This window comes from Branchiostoma belcheri, unplaced genomic scaffold, assembly GCF_001625305.1.
Source record: "Branchiostoma belcheri isolate BF01 breed outbred unplaced genomic scaffold, Haploidv18h27 scaffold40, whole genome shotgun sequence".
Taxonomy (NCBI): Eukaryota; Metazoa; Chordata; class Leptocardii; order Amphioxiformes; family Branchiostomatidae; genus Branchiostoma; species Branchiostoma belcheri.
The window spans coordinates 1,922,727-1,938,015 of NW_017804021.1; the positions used below are offsets into that span (position 1 = coordinate 1,922,727).

General features: G+C 41.2%; 1 protein-coding gene and 1 pseudogene across 1 annotated transcript; one reads left to right on the top strand and one right to left on the bottom strand.

Moving 5' to 3' along the window:
• Positions 1-9: 9 nt before the first annotated feature.
• LOC109477631 (tetratricopeptide repeat protein 39B-like) lies at positions 10-13,799 on the top strand. Its single transcript, XM_019778975.1, has 19 exons — positions 10-327; positions 646-674; positions 960-1,064; positions 1,474-1,549; positions 1,847-1,902; positions 2,222-2,298; positions 2,928-2,995; positions 3,597-3,661; positions 4,038-4,137; positions 4,659-4,724; positions 5,639-5,747; positions 8,952-9,019; positions 9,371-9,592; positions 10,049-10,137; positions 10,548-10,662; positions 11,499-11,610; positions 11,999-12,116; positions 12,829-12,945; positions 13,661-13,799. The coding sequence occupies exons 1-19, from the start codon at positions 238-240 to the stop codon at positions 13,797-13,799; spliced, it is 1,821 nt and encodes a 606-aa protein (XP_019634534.1). The 5' UTR covers positions 10-237.
• On the bottom strand, positions 6,191-8,418 carry LOC109477548 (annotated as a pseudogene).
• Positions 13,800-15,289: the final 1,490 nt, after the last annotated feature.

Consider the following 15,289-nt stretch of genomic DNA (forward strand, 5'->3'; position numbering starts at 1 on the left):
TTTCCCGTACAGTACATTTCACCCAAAGAAAGTACACACAGTTCACACCGTCTTTCTAGCGTAAATAACGCAATCGGTGGACAAACCTTTCTCCAAACCGTCGCTAGATCGACCCTAAATTCCCACAGCAACCGCTTAACAGGCAAACAAACAATCTAAAAGACTGTCTATACCAGAAAAAATGGCGGCCGTGTGTCGGAAGAGATAGCTAGAGAGTGTTCCCGCCCACTGGTGACCATGGCCGAAGGAGTGACCACTACTCAGGCCGGTTTGGGGGAAGATCTGACCGCAAACGACTCCAGCAGCGAGGAAGAACAGGACTGTGAGGTAAGGTGTCGTCTGCGGTCGCCTAGCAACGAGCATAGTGTCGCCTAGCGACGGAGAAACTACTAGACTTTCTACCTGGATGTAAACTAGTACTCACCTGTAATCTCCAAGCAGATCTTTGGTGGCAAAATTGGATAATGTCTTGAACATGGAAGATCTGCTTAGAGCCATGGAGATCAATTGAACTAAATGGGCATCATAGATTATTGATAAGTAATGATCAGTAATATAAGTTAACAAGCCAATGATTAGGATATCAGATGTTATACTAGTCTTGCATCATCTTAATTATGTCTTCTTTTTTGTCTTGCCTCTCAGTTTGAAGATGCAGTGGACAGAGTCAATAAGTAAGTACATGATTCAGTGCCTCAAACACTTATAAATAAATATTAGAGAGATTACTGTTTTTGGTAATATAAAACACATGAAAATTATTCGAAGACATATGCAAAGTATTGGCAGGCAAACCAGCCAATCATAACCCATTTCTTTGCCTTAACCACTTGTCATGGCAATCGCTCGCATGGGAAGTATGATCAAATAACAAAATCTATAACTGAATGACATTAATTTATGCATTGTAATTTCTCTCCTTCCTTCCTTGATGTGTTCATTCGTTCTGTTGTTCCCAGTCTGACAGAGATGGACCTGCCGACAGCCATAGCCGAGGCTATAGAAGGACTGGACCTGTTCCTCAACTGTCGATTTGCTCAGGCCAAATCCCTCATGCAGCCCTGGTGAGTGTAATGATGAGTGGTACTAATACCCTGTAAAAATTATTTAGGAACAGGTTCCATGTACCAGAACATCTATGTACGGCACTACTACTAAGTATATCTGAATCTATTGATGGATCTATAAGTTATATGTAACTTTTAGTTTCTTATTTTGTTACTTGAAATGACGATGTTATTCCTCATATTATGATGACTATTTAGCCCTGGAAAAAAGAAGGAAACAAATTGTAACGCGCGATATATGCAGCATTAAAATCAGCACAGTTGATCACAGGTTAAAATGTCAACTTGTTCAGGTGCAGCTAGATCTTTTTACCAGTCCCTATATTCTGTTGTTGTATGTACATGTAATATGCAGTACTAACATACGTCAAGTAAGCCAACATAAACATGATTCATCTATCTCCAGGAAGGACCACAGTCCGTACCATGCCCTCGGTTACGGAACCATCCTCTTCATGCAGGCCATGATGACTTTTGAGAAGGTAAGGGTATATATATTATAAATAAATATAAACAACAGACTAGTATAGATACTTGTTCATCATAGATACAATGTACCTGCAGTCCCAAGATAGTTTCAGTCTTCTTGCCTTTTGTCTTATGTTTTTACACCTGAAGCAATTTGAGAGATGCTTCATCAGTTTGGCAAAAGAAAAAACTGTTGCTGCTAGTTTGAATATCTAATAGCATATGGGATACTAATAATGAATGTCATTCCTTTATTCCTTGTTGGGCTTAGACATCTGATCTTAACAGTGTTTATTTATTTCTATCCACAGGAGGACATCAAGCAGGCTGTTGTCAACCTGAAGAGTGCGTTATCTGTTTGTAACAGGTGAGAAACAACACTATCATATCATTTATTTGGCTGAAGATACAGCCAAGGCTTTCCAATATGCAACTGGCATGGGCCTAATATTAAGAGCAAACCTTGAGCTAACATGAGACGGGTTTAAAAACAACAGGCCAAAAACAAATGTATAGAGCTTCATTCAAATCAAAGTACAAAGTTAAATGCACATTGTGAACAGAATTGAAAATTGGACTTTTCTGACAAATGTACAGATATTGAGCCTGAGATATCATAGGAGAGAGATCTAGGTAATAGGTACATTTGTTTGATTGTTTGTTTGCTTGTTTGTTTGTTTGTACAGATACCGTAGGAGAGAGAGTTGGCTGGAGTCCCTATCCAGATCTCAGAGGAAAGCACAGGTCAACCAGCTGACAGAAGGTACATAATAAATCATATCCACAACTCTGCCTATCTAGTTCTATACCTGAATGGGTTAGGGTTTGGTTCAGGCATGGTTCTGGATAGTCCCCGCATATCCAAGAACATACATTTGCCCCAGGCATGGTTCTGGATACAATGTGGACTATCCAGAACCGTTACAGCATGGTTCTGGATACAACAGTACATGTAGCTGTGATAAAAATGCCTCTAACTAGCTGATCAGTGCTGCTCTATATCTAAAATAGCTTCTTGTTTCACTGAGTGTCTTTCTTATGAAGTATATAGTGTACAACATATACTCATCATATCACACTGTTGTATCTCGGTATAGTGTACAACATACATTCATCACATCACACTGTTGTACCTCAGTATATCGGGACAGTAATTAGTGAATTTGCTAGTGTGGCTATGTCATATACATCTGCAACGGTTACCTTTAATATTGTTAAAAATTCTATAAGTATAAGAAGCCAGTTATTGCTAGCTATATCAAGTATTCAGTTTTTTGAAGGAAATTTCTGATGTACAATATTGTGTATTTTCTTTAGAAAGGCCTTCCTTGGACCTTGTACTAAACTAATAAGCATTTGACAAGTACTTTCTTCCATGTTTCCTCTGACCAGTTGAGATCCACTCAGAGCTGTGTTATGCCGAGTGTCTCCTACAGAGAGCCTGTCTCACCTTTGTGGAGGTGAGCTGTGCACCTTACAACATCTTAGACAGCACAGAGACTTCACTTAACCTTCAGGGGACCTTCAAAACTGTTCCATGTTTGTTGTTAAGTGTAACAGCAATGTATTTTGTTTTGCACTAGTCTTATAATTCACCATTTCATTTTCCATAATTTGCTGTAACTGTCTTATTTTCTGTTTTTGTATCTGTCTTGCTGTATCTCTGTAATGTGTAAGCCATTCCTAGGATTGATGTAACTACAACAGCCACCTAAATTTTCCATTACTAATAGATAAATAGATAGCAGTAGGTAAGATAATAAGAAAATAAACAAAGGTTGCAGATGCAGTTCTTTTATAGCAGCTTGATCCTTACGGTAGTGGCCCCTGTTCTGTTCCAAGCCTCCAATAAACATGTATATGAAGTTGGCACACTGGGTGAGTTTTCGTTATGTTCTTCCTTCTTCACAGGCACAAACTGTACTTTTGTTACAGCTGAATTATCCCTGAGTTTGCTTCTAGCAGCCTGGTGTATTTGTGGACCTGTGGTTTTTGTGTTCTACAATGTACTTTGATGTATAATTACTCACCAGAAATGTTTTGTTCTCTTGTCTTCCTCAGGATGAAAGTTTGATCAACTTCGTGAAGGGAGCGTTTAAGATCAAAAGCTGCCACAGCTGCTACAAGTAAGGAACAGAAAACTGTGGTACAAAATGCATCATATGAAGTACAAAGTATGGCGTCTACTACAATACAACAAACATACATTAATAAATAAACTGAGAGACTAATCTACATGTACCTTACCTTCACTTATATATGTAGTATGGGATGAAAATGTGCATTGGTTTGGAGTTTCTATAATATAGAGTGACATATTTTAAAATATTACACTATATGTAGGAATCAACATTTCTTGAATAGGAACCTTACCTCCTGACATCTTCCCTTGTCACAAGTACTATCCAATTTCCAATACAAAAATATTTCACAACAATTCTTAAATGTACTAGACTAAAAAGTAATAAACTTACCTCCCGCCATGTTCCCTTGTCCCCTCAGACAGTGCCTGTACATCCTGGAGAACCGGACCTGGGAGGACCCGACACTCAAGGTGCACTTTGAGAGTGGAGTCAGGCTGGGGGTCGGAGCCTTCAACGTGGTCAGTCACCCCTCAACTTTACCTGGAGTTAGAGATGACATATATGATTGTATACATTGTATCTTATGCACCAAGGTACCTTAACATGTACATACCTTTCTTTCTTTCTTTCTTCATTGGCAAAGACAACAGATCAGTACACACTCAGGTTATCAAGGCAGTGGTGACTGGTATTAGATAACCCACAAACGTGGAGACAAACATCAAATAAAGAAATCTACTATAAATACAAGACCTGAAATAAAGATAACAGACCGGATACCTTACTGTTGAGTATTCAAAAAGTAGTTTCTTCCTAGAATGTATGTATGTTTGTTTTTATCATTCTTTAATATAACTTTGATAAAATCAGCCTGTTTCTTCATATTAAAGGTTCAAACAAACAAATTTCATAATTAGACTTTAAACTGTTGATCCGTTTTGATTTTACTTCTTTTTTTTATGTTGCCTGTTTTACTTTGTCTGGAATAAATTCCTTTTTTCAAGACTTCTTAACAATCTGGCTTTCTTTATTCCCACAGATGATATCTCTGCTACCAGGCAAGATCTTAAAACTGCTGGAGTTTGTAGGATTCTCAGGGAATAAGGTAAGATTGTGTCTTCATGATGGCAGCTGATGCCCTCAAACTCACTGACTGACTGTGTCTTCATGAGAAGACTGCACTGTCAGATTCAAATATGGCATTAATTTCAGAAAACAACCACCAACATGCTAGTAGTACTGCAACACACAGAGACTCATTGTGTTCTTCCCTGTCAATTCTTATAATAAAAGAAGAATTTTATTGTGCAACAAATGTAATTGGTACAACCTATGGCAAAATACACATAGTATAATTTGTGATATTAAAGAACTAACAGGGCTGCATCTTGTAGCAAAAATGAGATACACACCTACAGGTACATGTACATGTACAGGTACAGGTAGAGAAGACTCATTATGCATGTATACTGTGTTACATCCCATTTGTTTATTATCCATCAATCTTGATAAAAAAAACACTGGATACAAACTCATGTTAAATGTTGATTAAAACTAACACCCTTATTACACCACTATAAGTAGTCTATTACAGCTACAGCTCAAAAAAGACATTTCAAACATTTAAGGTCTCAAATATTGAGATACATCGTACATTGTATTTCAATGCATCATATATATAGTATGAAATGACTTGCTACAGTGTATATCCTTCCTAACCAGTTTTATAGTCTATCATGATCACAGCTAGATTTGGGGAGTAGACTTTTAACGAATTTCAAATTTAGAGTGTCTTTAAAATGTTAAGATGACTTTTTCCAAACTTTCAACAGAATCTTATATGTTGATTAAAAGTTGTAATATTTTTTCACCCTTACACCCACCAATATGAAAGTTTGTCATCACAGCTATAGTGGAAGATAGAGTCTAAGACATTTCTACTGTCTTAAAGGTAAGATATACATGTATTCAGGCATCTGATAGTTTAAGATGACTTCTTCCAATCTTAACCCCCACCAGTTGTATGGGCTGTCCCAGCTCCAACTGGGAGCAGACCTGGACTCTCTCCGAGCCCCACTGTGTTCCCTGTACCTGATTGGCTACCACACCGTCGTGCTCTACATACTGGGTATGTACTGTTCAAGAGCACCCTTTCCCGTAATTACTCCAACAACGCTATTTTTTTAATTGTGCTGATCTCCAAACACCACATTATTCTGTAGTGTTGTTAATGACGTCGACAATATTGAATTTTGCATATACATGTACTATAATATATACTTTTTTATGGTTTTACTGAACTGATGATTGTCAACTATGGCGCAATTCAGCTATCGCTGCAAGGCCGATGTGTTCTTTATGTATCAATAAACCATTTATTCATCTTCATCTTCATCTTTGCCGGCCTCTAAGATGCTATATGAGCCCTGGCTACACGCCCATATAGCCCCTAATGGGCCCCTAAATTTACTACTACTTACTACTACTACTACTACTACTACTGCTTTTATGTTAACTGAAGGAAAACATATTGTTTTTGCTCTGTTTGCTCTTCTTCCATTCCAAACACAAAAGGTCAATGATCAGAACCAGACGTCTGTCACCATCATGATGGTAATCAGTGTTTTGTTACATTATGTTGCAATATTATAGCAGGAGGGATTTAGACTCCTGTCTGACCATGTATGTATGGATGTGTTAGAAGTAAGAATATTATTAACAGAGCAGACCATATGCAAAGGTAAACATTATGCAGTTTATGGTTAACATTAAACGGTTGCTTTGGAAATGTTACATGCACCTTAAAATGGCCAAGGTAATGATGATGATGATTCATAAATGCTTTGGAATATTGTGACTGTGTGGTGACTACAGTCTGTCACTACCAGCTGGCCCTGTGTTGTCATAGCAACAGCCTGGGGCCCCTCCATGTCTGTAGTGATGTGTTTGAGGAATTTTCCTGTCTTGTCAAACATCTCCACACGTTTGTTTCCACTGTCTGCCATGATGATGTTCCCTGCCCTGTCTGTACAGATGCCATAGGGATTGTTCAGCTGACTTTCACCTCTTCCCTTGCCTTCAAACTGGAACAGAAAGTGTCCTTCCTCGTTGTACACAAAGACAGAGTGATTGCACAAGTCTGACACAAGAATGTTCCCTTTCCAATCCACAGTGATGTACTGTGGGTAATTCTTACCCTGCTGCTGACCAACAGTTCTCACAAGTGTTCCATCTGGCCTGAACACCTGTATTGTACCATGTAGGTTTAGCCAGTCTCCTGTGGTTTGTGTAATGAGGATGTGGTTCCTCCTGGTGTCCATGGCAATTCCTCTGTCCCACCCTGTCTTTTGTAGGTCAAACTTCCTCAGCACCCTGCCCTGTTTGTCGTATTGCACAGCAAAGTCAGCAGAGTTTGTACTCCCCACCACCCACAGGTTCCCCTCCCCTTCCAGGGCCACATCATGTGGTTTCATCTTCTGTTCACCTGACACATCTGTTGGGAACAGTCTCACAAACGTTCCCTGCAAGGTGAAGACTTGGATTCTCTTGTTCTGCCTGTCTGCCACAAAGATCTCCCCTTCCTCTGACACTGCAACACCCCATGGATTATTGAACTTTCCTGTTCCTGATCCCTCTCCACCAAATGTCACCCTCTGTGGCTGATTGGTTATTGGGTTACTACTAGTATAGAGATGTCTCGGTGCAATTACATCAAAAACATCAAAAGACCTGGTGTTTAGATCTGTGGGTGGGAAGACAGTAGGCTGGGTTTGTACAGGAGTTGGTGCTGCTTTTCCTTTGTAATTTCCTTTTGCTTTTGTTCTTTTTCTTGGTACTGGGATTAGTGGAGGTGGAAGAGACTGGACAGACTGCCTTTGATTATGACTGCTTCTTCCTGCTGCTCCGAATGGTGCAGATGAAACAGGTTCAGGGACCGTCACATGTCCCAGTATTGGCACAGGGGAGCATGTTGGCTGAAAGACAGCAGGCTGGGTTTGTACAGGAACTGGTGCTGCTTTTCCTCTGTACTTTCCTACCACCCCTGTCAAAGCAGGTTGCTGACTGAGAAACTCGACCCCTCCCTGCTGCAGTTCTTGTTCTGCTCGATCACAGGCAGCAGACAGTTCATTAACATCTGCCAACACTCGGTCCCTCTCAGTCTCTATTTTCTCCAAGTTTTCTCTGTGATTTTGTTCCACTTTTGCCAAGAGTTCCATGTAAGCCTGAGTGATAGCATTGTCTGTCTGCTGTTTCTGTTCATTCAGAGTTTTCTCTGTTTCTCTCAGACCTCTGATGAAGCCACAGTAACCTTCCAGAATGTTTCTCCCCTCATGGATCAAGGCCTGGGCTGTAGATCTGCTTTCCTGTGCAGCTTTTTTGATGGTTGTTGTGGCATGGCCATCATGAACCCCCTCTATGCACTCTTCACAAACTGGCATCTGACACTGTTTACAGTACATTCTGTACACCTCAGTAGGGTGAAAACTGCACCTGTTTCCAGACTGGGGTTGCTGCCTTGTTTCCCCTGACAGTGTAGCCTGGTTTTGCAGCCTCTCACACAAACTTGCGATCAGGTGGTTATCGGGCAAACCTGTGACCCCCTGGGGTGGCAGCCTGACCTGCCGACGACAGTTTGGGCACTGGAAGGTCCCTCCCCTCCCTGCATGGTCCTGTAGACAGTCCTGACAGAAGGTGTGCTGACAGGGCAGCACCTTGGGCCTGGTGAACAGCTCCAGGCAGATGCCGCAGGATAGTTCTTCTTGGAACTGTGTCCCCAAACTTGACGATGCGGCCGCCATTTTCTTTGCCAGTGAAATGCCAGATGTCTCAAGTTTCAGTTCTGCGTCTTGCCTCAATAGGAGTCTTTACTGGCGTCTTGTTTACACAGATCAGGTTTACAAGTCTATTCTTTCTGCCTGACTGCCAGTGAATGCAGGTGTACCTACCCCTACAGTGTAAACATATTGACACATTTCAGGCACACAACATGCTATGCCTTTACCATTTATCCACTTGTCTAGCTTACATACAAAATGTCTGCCAGTTTAAAAAATTTATCTAAAGAGGTCTCCAATATAATGCAACACCCCCAGTATGATGAACATATCCTGCAAATATAAATTGTGTCTGGGATGCTTCAATGTTTGTGGATGTTAATGGTGGGAATGTAACAATAGAAAACTGAAAAATATAAAAATACACATCTGTGTGCAAATATCCCCTTTTCTGTGCTGACAGCCTGCAAACTGTTAATTTTGTATTACTTCATTTTTCTGCAGTAAATTTTGTACATTCATTAATGAAAGAATGCATAATTTCTGTGTCTCTGTAGGCCTGGGAGATGGAGACTTGGAGCTGGCTGACAGAATACTGCAGCCCTGTCTCAGGAAATATCCTCAGGTATTTTTGTTTCTTGTGTTTTGATTATTGTGCCTGTGCCCCATGATTCAGTTTGAGCCTTGCAATACATTTTGTGCATAAAATCTGTCTGCACACTGAAATACAGCAGCGATTGTAAAGTTTGAAGAATCGATCGTTGCCCAGTCGGAGTGGCGAAAGTTCCTGTTTGTTGTTTCACAGTTTCTGCACTTCTGTTCCCAATCTCTAGGGGGCGCTGTTCCTGTTCTTTGCTGGGAGGATGGCGGAGGTTTGCGATTTTGAAATTTGAAGAGTCAATCGTTGCGCAGTCAGAGTGGAGACAGTTCCTGTTTGTTGTTTCACAGTTTCTGCAATTCTGTTCTGAATCTCTAGGGGGCGTTGTTCCTGTTCTTTGCTGGCAGGATGGCGGAAGTTCGCGGGGACGTCCCTGCGGCGATCATGAAGTTTGAAGAGTCAATCGTTGCCCAGTCGGAGTGGAGGCAGTTCCACCACCTGTGCTACTGGGAGCTGATGTGGTGCCACGCCTTCCTGGCAGACTGGCTCATGGCAGCCTCGTACGCAGAGAGGCTCTTTAACGACAGCAAGTGGTCAAAGGTCAGTCATGAGAGTTCACCTTTGAACTTTGACCCCTCTTTGAATGATAGAGGTCAAAGGTCAGTCACAAGATTTGAACTTTAAACTTTGGTCCTCCCACAAATGAGAGCAAGTGCATGGTCAAAAGTCATTAAGAAGCTTTAAACTTTGTTCCTTCTTTGAATGAGAGCAGATGGCCCAAGGTCAGTCACGAGATTCAACCTTTGAACTTTTATCCGTCTTGAATGAGAACAAGCAGTCGAAGTCACAAGGTGCAAATGTTGAGGGAGGTTGGGAATGCCTGCAGTTCTTTGTAAACCCAAACTACATGAACATGTACCCTAAAAAATTCACTTGCATGCAGTTACTTATCTTTGAACTACAAGCCACATATCTGGTCCCTGCATGAATATTTCTGCAGGCATGAGTTAGAACTTGCGATGGCAACCTTCAGACCACAGCTGTCATGTTTTTCAGGCATGTTACATGTACCAGCGGGCAGCCTTCCTGGTGATGTGCGAGGACCAGACAGAAGACAGCAGGCAGAAACTTCTCACTCTCTTCAGGTGAGACAAACACACCTGAACTACCATATACACCTCTTATACACCTGATGTACTGGTACACCCAATGTACATGTACACCGGTTTTACACCTGTATGACACCTCATGATATTAACCTGTATGTAGAAGATATCATCAAATCAAACCCCTTGTGCAGAGCTATCATTTTTCATGAATCATGAATATTTAAGTGGTGAAATTATGACATCTAATCTTCTTGCCACCTTCCACACATACTGTAACAAGATGTAGTTCCATCATGCAACTTACGCAGTCAAACTTGGCCCAGCAACCACCTACATGTACAATTGTCTTTAATAACCTTTTTTTTTGTCAGTCCAGATTTTTTCCCCATAGACACAATGATTAACTTTTCCAGCCCTAACAGTTTTTTTTGTTTTATTATTATTAGACAGGTGCCAGTCCTAAAGCAGAGGATCGCCGGAAAGTCACTGCCGATCGAGAAGTTTGCAGTCGACAAGTCTGCGCGATATGAGGAACACAAATCTCTGGTCCTGCCAGGATACGTGAGTAATGAACTAAAACTTTCCATTCAACCCAAAAAATGGTGTTAACTCCAAAATTTGCAACCTCATTAACTATACAGTCTACTAATGCAATGCCCAATAGCTTGTTGGTAGGGTGTTTAGAGTGTTTGTTTGTGGGTGTTCACCTTGCATTAAGGAGGTGTCCAGACTATACCAAAAAACTTAAAAAGATGTTACAAACTGGTTTCTCTGCTTAGCACTCAGTATAAGAAAGATTATGGGAGTTAAACACTCACCACTCGCAGTGGAAGGTTGTAGCAAACCTCTATATTACATATGGAACTGTCCTTGTCCTTGGTGCTGAAAATAGGGTCCTTTACCATTAGGTCTCTGCTATCGATACTTCTCCCAATCAAACTGTACTACTGATCAGATCAGCTCCTTGCAATGAGCTGCAGTATGATAGTACTGAGTAAAGAGACTCTTTTTACACAGTCAACCAAGTCTTTTATTCAGCTGACGTTTCGGTGACCGTCTGTCACCTTCCTCAGGACAATTCTGACTGGTTCACATTGCATTGCAGCAAAGCACTTTCCCAAATGTATAATATTTACATGTCTATACATGTGTGATTACAGGGAAATGTATCTACAATGGGGCCCCAAAAGTACAGGATCTATATGCATCTATAGCAACAACACCTGTGCTGTAGTGCAATGTGAACCAGCTAAATAAAAGACTTGGTTGTGTAAAAAGAATCTCTTTACTCAGTGTCTTACCAACCTGATGAAACTATTCATGGAGTATTACGGTAGTACAGTTTTTATGTGTGAAATAAGTGTGAGAAGTACTTACTGGTGTACTGTTTTCCATAGGAGCTGATCTATGTGTGGAACGGTTTCACCATCCTTGGTCGGCGTAGGGAACTAGTGGAGCCTGTCCTCACACGGGTGGAGGCTACACTACAGCACCTGCACAGGGAGAAAGGTTTGTTACTGGTTACTCTTCAGAGTTGCTTTCCATGTGTCCCTTCACTTTTCTGAAGAAGTCTTGTTTACTTGCTTGCTTGTTTGTTTGTTTGTTTGTTTGAGCCTTTGTTTATTCATGAAATACTGGTCTGCCGGCCACTTTTCATAATCAAAGATATTATTAGGATTCAGAGGTAACAAGGCCAGGAAAAATACAAAAAAAAGGTAGTACAGGTTACATGATTTTAAGTCTGTAATCATATAGTCACTGTAAATCCATTGACATATATCTTTACACATACATCAACACATTTTAATTAACAGACATAGGAAGTCTTAGTAGGAACAGTACAAAAAGCAAAAGAGGTACAGAATGACCAGAGTCATTTACTTTTTCTACCCCACAGACTCCACCCCCCTGTACCACGATGGTTGGTGCCTGGCCACAGTACTGAAGGGGGTTTGTCTGAAGTATTTGGACCAGCCCACTGAAGCAGAGGGGTGTTTCCAGGAGGTTGTCAAATGGTAAGTAAGCCATTTCAGATTTGTTTTGGTATGGCGTTATTGATAACTACAAGCAGCCATTTACAGTTAAGACACTATATACCTATCATATCAGGATTTGAGACAGGAAGGCATGCATGAAGTAATGACTGCTGCATGGGGGAGACAAGTTTTAGGACAACAATCTGACTTCTGGATTTTCCTCATTGTCTACATACACTGCACTTAGCCCTCATGGCCATGAATGATGATTGTGCAAATAAACATCATTGTCATTTTCCTCTATCAAAACATGGTCAGTCAGTCTCCTCAAAGCTCTGTGAGACAGTGATTACCAGTGGTCTCCCCTCAAAGTTCTGACACAGTACCCCCCCCCCAACAGTTTTGAAACTTTGTAGCATTAGACTGTATTTTTTCTGGCTCCAGTGCCCCCCAGATCCAGAGTGACCAGTACCTCCCACACTACGCCTGTGCAGAGCTAGTTTTTTTTTTATTCCTGGGTCTCCCTTCACAGTTCTGTAACAGTGGTCCCCCCTCACAGTTTCTTTTCTGCCCTACCCAGTATTATAATACATGTAATAATAATACAAAAGATTCATGTAAGATTAGCGCTGACTGGTATTTAAAGAGCAAACAGTTTTTAGATATGTAAAAGGTATGCAATTCCCCCTATGGCTTCATTCATTCATTCATTCATTCATTCATTTGTTCATTCATTTGTTCATTCATCCAGTGCCCCCCAGATCCAGAGCGACCAGTACCTCCCACCCTACGCCTGTGCAGAGCTGGGTTTCCTCTACCTGCAGCAGAGCAGACTTCAGGAGGCAAAACACCACCTGGAGAAAGTCCTGTAAGTAAGATTAACCTTCAGCACACTGACATGCCCATTTGGCTGCCATCTTCTTTCTTGGCTACAGGGTTAGGCAGCAGGGGAGAGGGTAAGTACTGTAATTCTGTGTTTGCTTTTCTCTGAAAGTCTCTATCTTATTTCCATAGTTCAAAAAACCTAGTTGGAAACACATTACAGGTTATACCAAGTATGAGAGAGTTACTCTTTTGAAATCTTCCATTTTGCTTTAAACATACCCAAGTGGCTACAACCTTCTAAAAATGTAACGAATATTGCAGAGTTGCATACTGAACTGTATAACTCACTCCTAAACAATGTACACCCTTGTGACTGGAGTCCTACTAACAGTTTAACCCTTGTGCTCCCAGGACCAAGTACCGAGGGTACCGTCTGGAGTCCTACAATGTATCTGTATCTGTATAGCCGGTATAACCGCCCTTCGGCGTAACACACCAGCTTTGCAGGCATGCGGCGCGGCGGCAGCTGGCTATATTACACCGATCGACTTGTTACACCTAACCCTTTAACTTCTAACTCTAGACATTGTTTAAAGCTATCTAATGACAATGCCCCTACTGTACTTTGTGACAGCGAGTTCCACTCTGCGATAGTTCTAGGAAAGAATGAATTCTTGAACACCTCAATCCTTGGTTGATAACTATGGTACTTGAAGGCATGGCTACATGTACTAACAGTTTAACCCTTGTCCCACTAGGACCCAGTACCGAGGGTACCGTCTGGAGTCGCGGCTGCACTTCCGTGTGCAAGCCGCCCTGTCAGCTGTTACTGTTGCCATGGCGAGAGCGGACACGCCCGCCGCGGCTCCGAGGGAAGCAGATGTGCGGAGGACATGAGAACTTGACCTTCACTGTTTTTCAGTTGTGTCACTTGATTGTATAAATTACTATAATTTACTTTTATACACATTGTTTTATGTCTATGTGTCCCTGGGTCCTCCTGGAAACAATCTACCGTTGAAGAGGCCACCAAGGTGTTTAAGATGAAATAAATAAATAAACTGTGTGAACTTCTCAAGGTCATAGAGATTAAGCCAGTACCAAAAGTGGGCCTGCATGGGGGGGGGGGGAGTGATTACGAATTATGCAAGATTTTCACCGCCGTTTACGAATTACGTTAAATTCTCATACCTGATTATGAAAGAAATGTACTGATTACAAATTATAATGATTTTGGGAGGCTGCCTACGGATTACGAAGACTAAAAAGGCCTAAATTAACACCTTATGAAAAAGGGCATGCAGGCCCTCCCAAAAATGCAAAGTTGGTGCCAAACGGCAGCCTTAGCAGGCTAAAGGTTAAACAAACTTCTCAGAAATGCAAAAACAAGGAATAAAACTGACCTAGCAAATGTACAAATAGTTCACAGTATCAGTGAGGGTGGGTAAAAATGTAAGTTGTTAGGAACCTGCCAGCTTGCTGCAGTGACAACTAGGTTCACCAGGGGGCGCAAATGTACTGCAACTCTGAAACCCTTCTCAATAAATAGTATGACTGTAAAGGCATCATATACAGATGTTTAATGAAGTCCTACCCTACCTCATCTGGTGTTGTATAAAGTGTTACAAGCTAACTGAGCAAGACACAAGCTGGTAGACACTGGATTCTGTAGTCTTGAAGGAATCCAGTGCCTAAAGTTTTTAGGGCTTGGAAACCCGATTTTTCAAAGCCAATATACCAGTCACTTATCTACTTACTGAGTTGAAACCACACTATCCCAATGTGTATTGATGCATGCAAGAATTGCATTCCTCATGGAGCAAGAATTCCCAAAATTCTGACAGAAAATGCTTACTGGAAAGGCCATTGGCTGATTTTTAAGGTACCTCCCATAAAGGACTCATCTTGGGGCTTGTTTCTCCAGTTTTAAGTACCCAAAGTATGAAATAATGATTGAAATGTGCTAATGTGAAACACTATGTGTAAATATCATACGTTCTGCTGCTCTGAAATAGCATTGGATGCCTTTACTGCACTTACAAACATTAACAGGTCTGGTATTAATTGAGCTGCAAAAATGCTATTAAATGGGGGCCTGCATGGGGGGTCCCGACAATGCTCTACACTGAATTCGGAAACCTCTCGATTATGTAATACACTTTACGGTAAATTCCAAGTGGCTACAATGCATTAGATAGAATTAAAATGGCGAATACGCTCTACGCTTTATGTTGAATTAGAGCGGTCCGTCTACGCTCTACGTAGAATTAAAACAGCCGATTATGCTCTACGCAAAAGGGCATGCGGGCCCCCTCAAATGTTATAATTATGTCAGTGAAGGTTGGACATCCAGATGATAACTGTTACTCAAGCAAAACCATATCCAG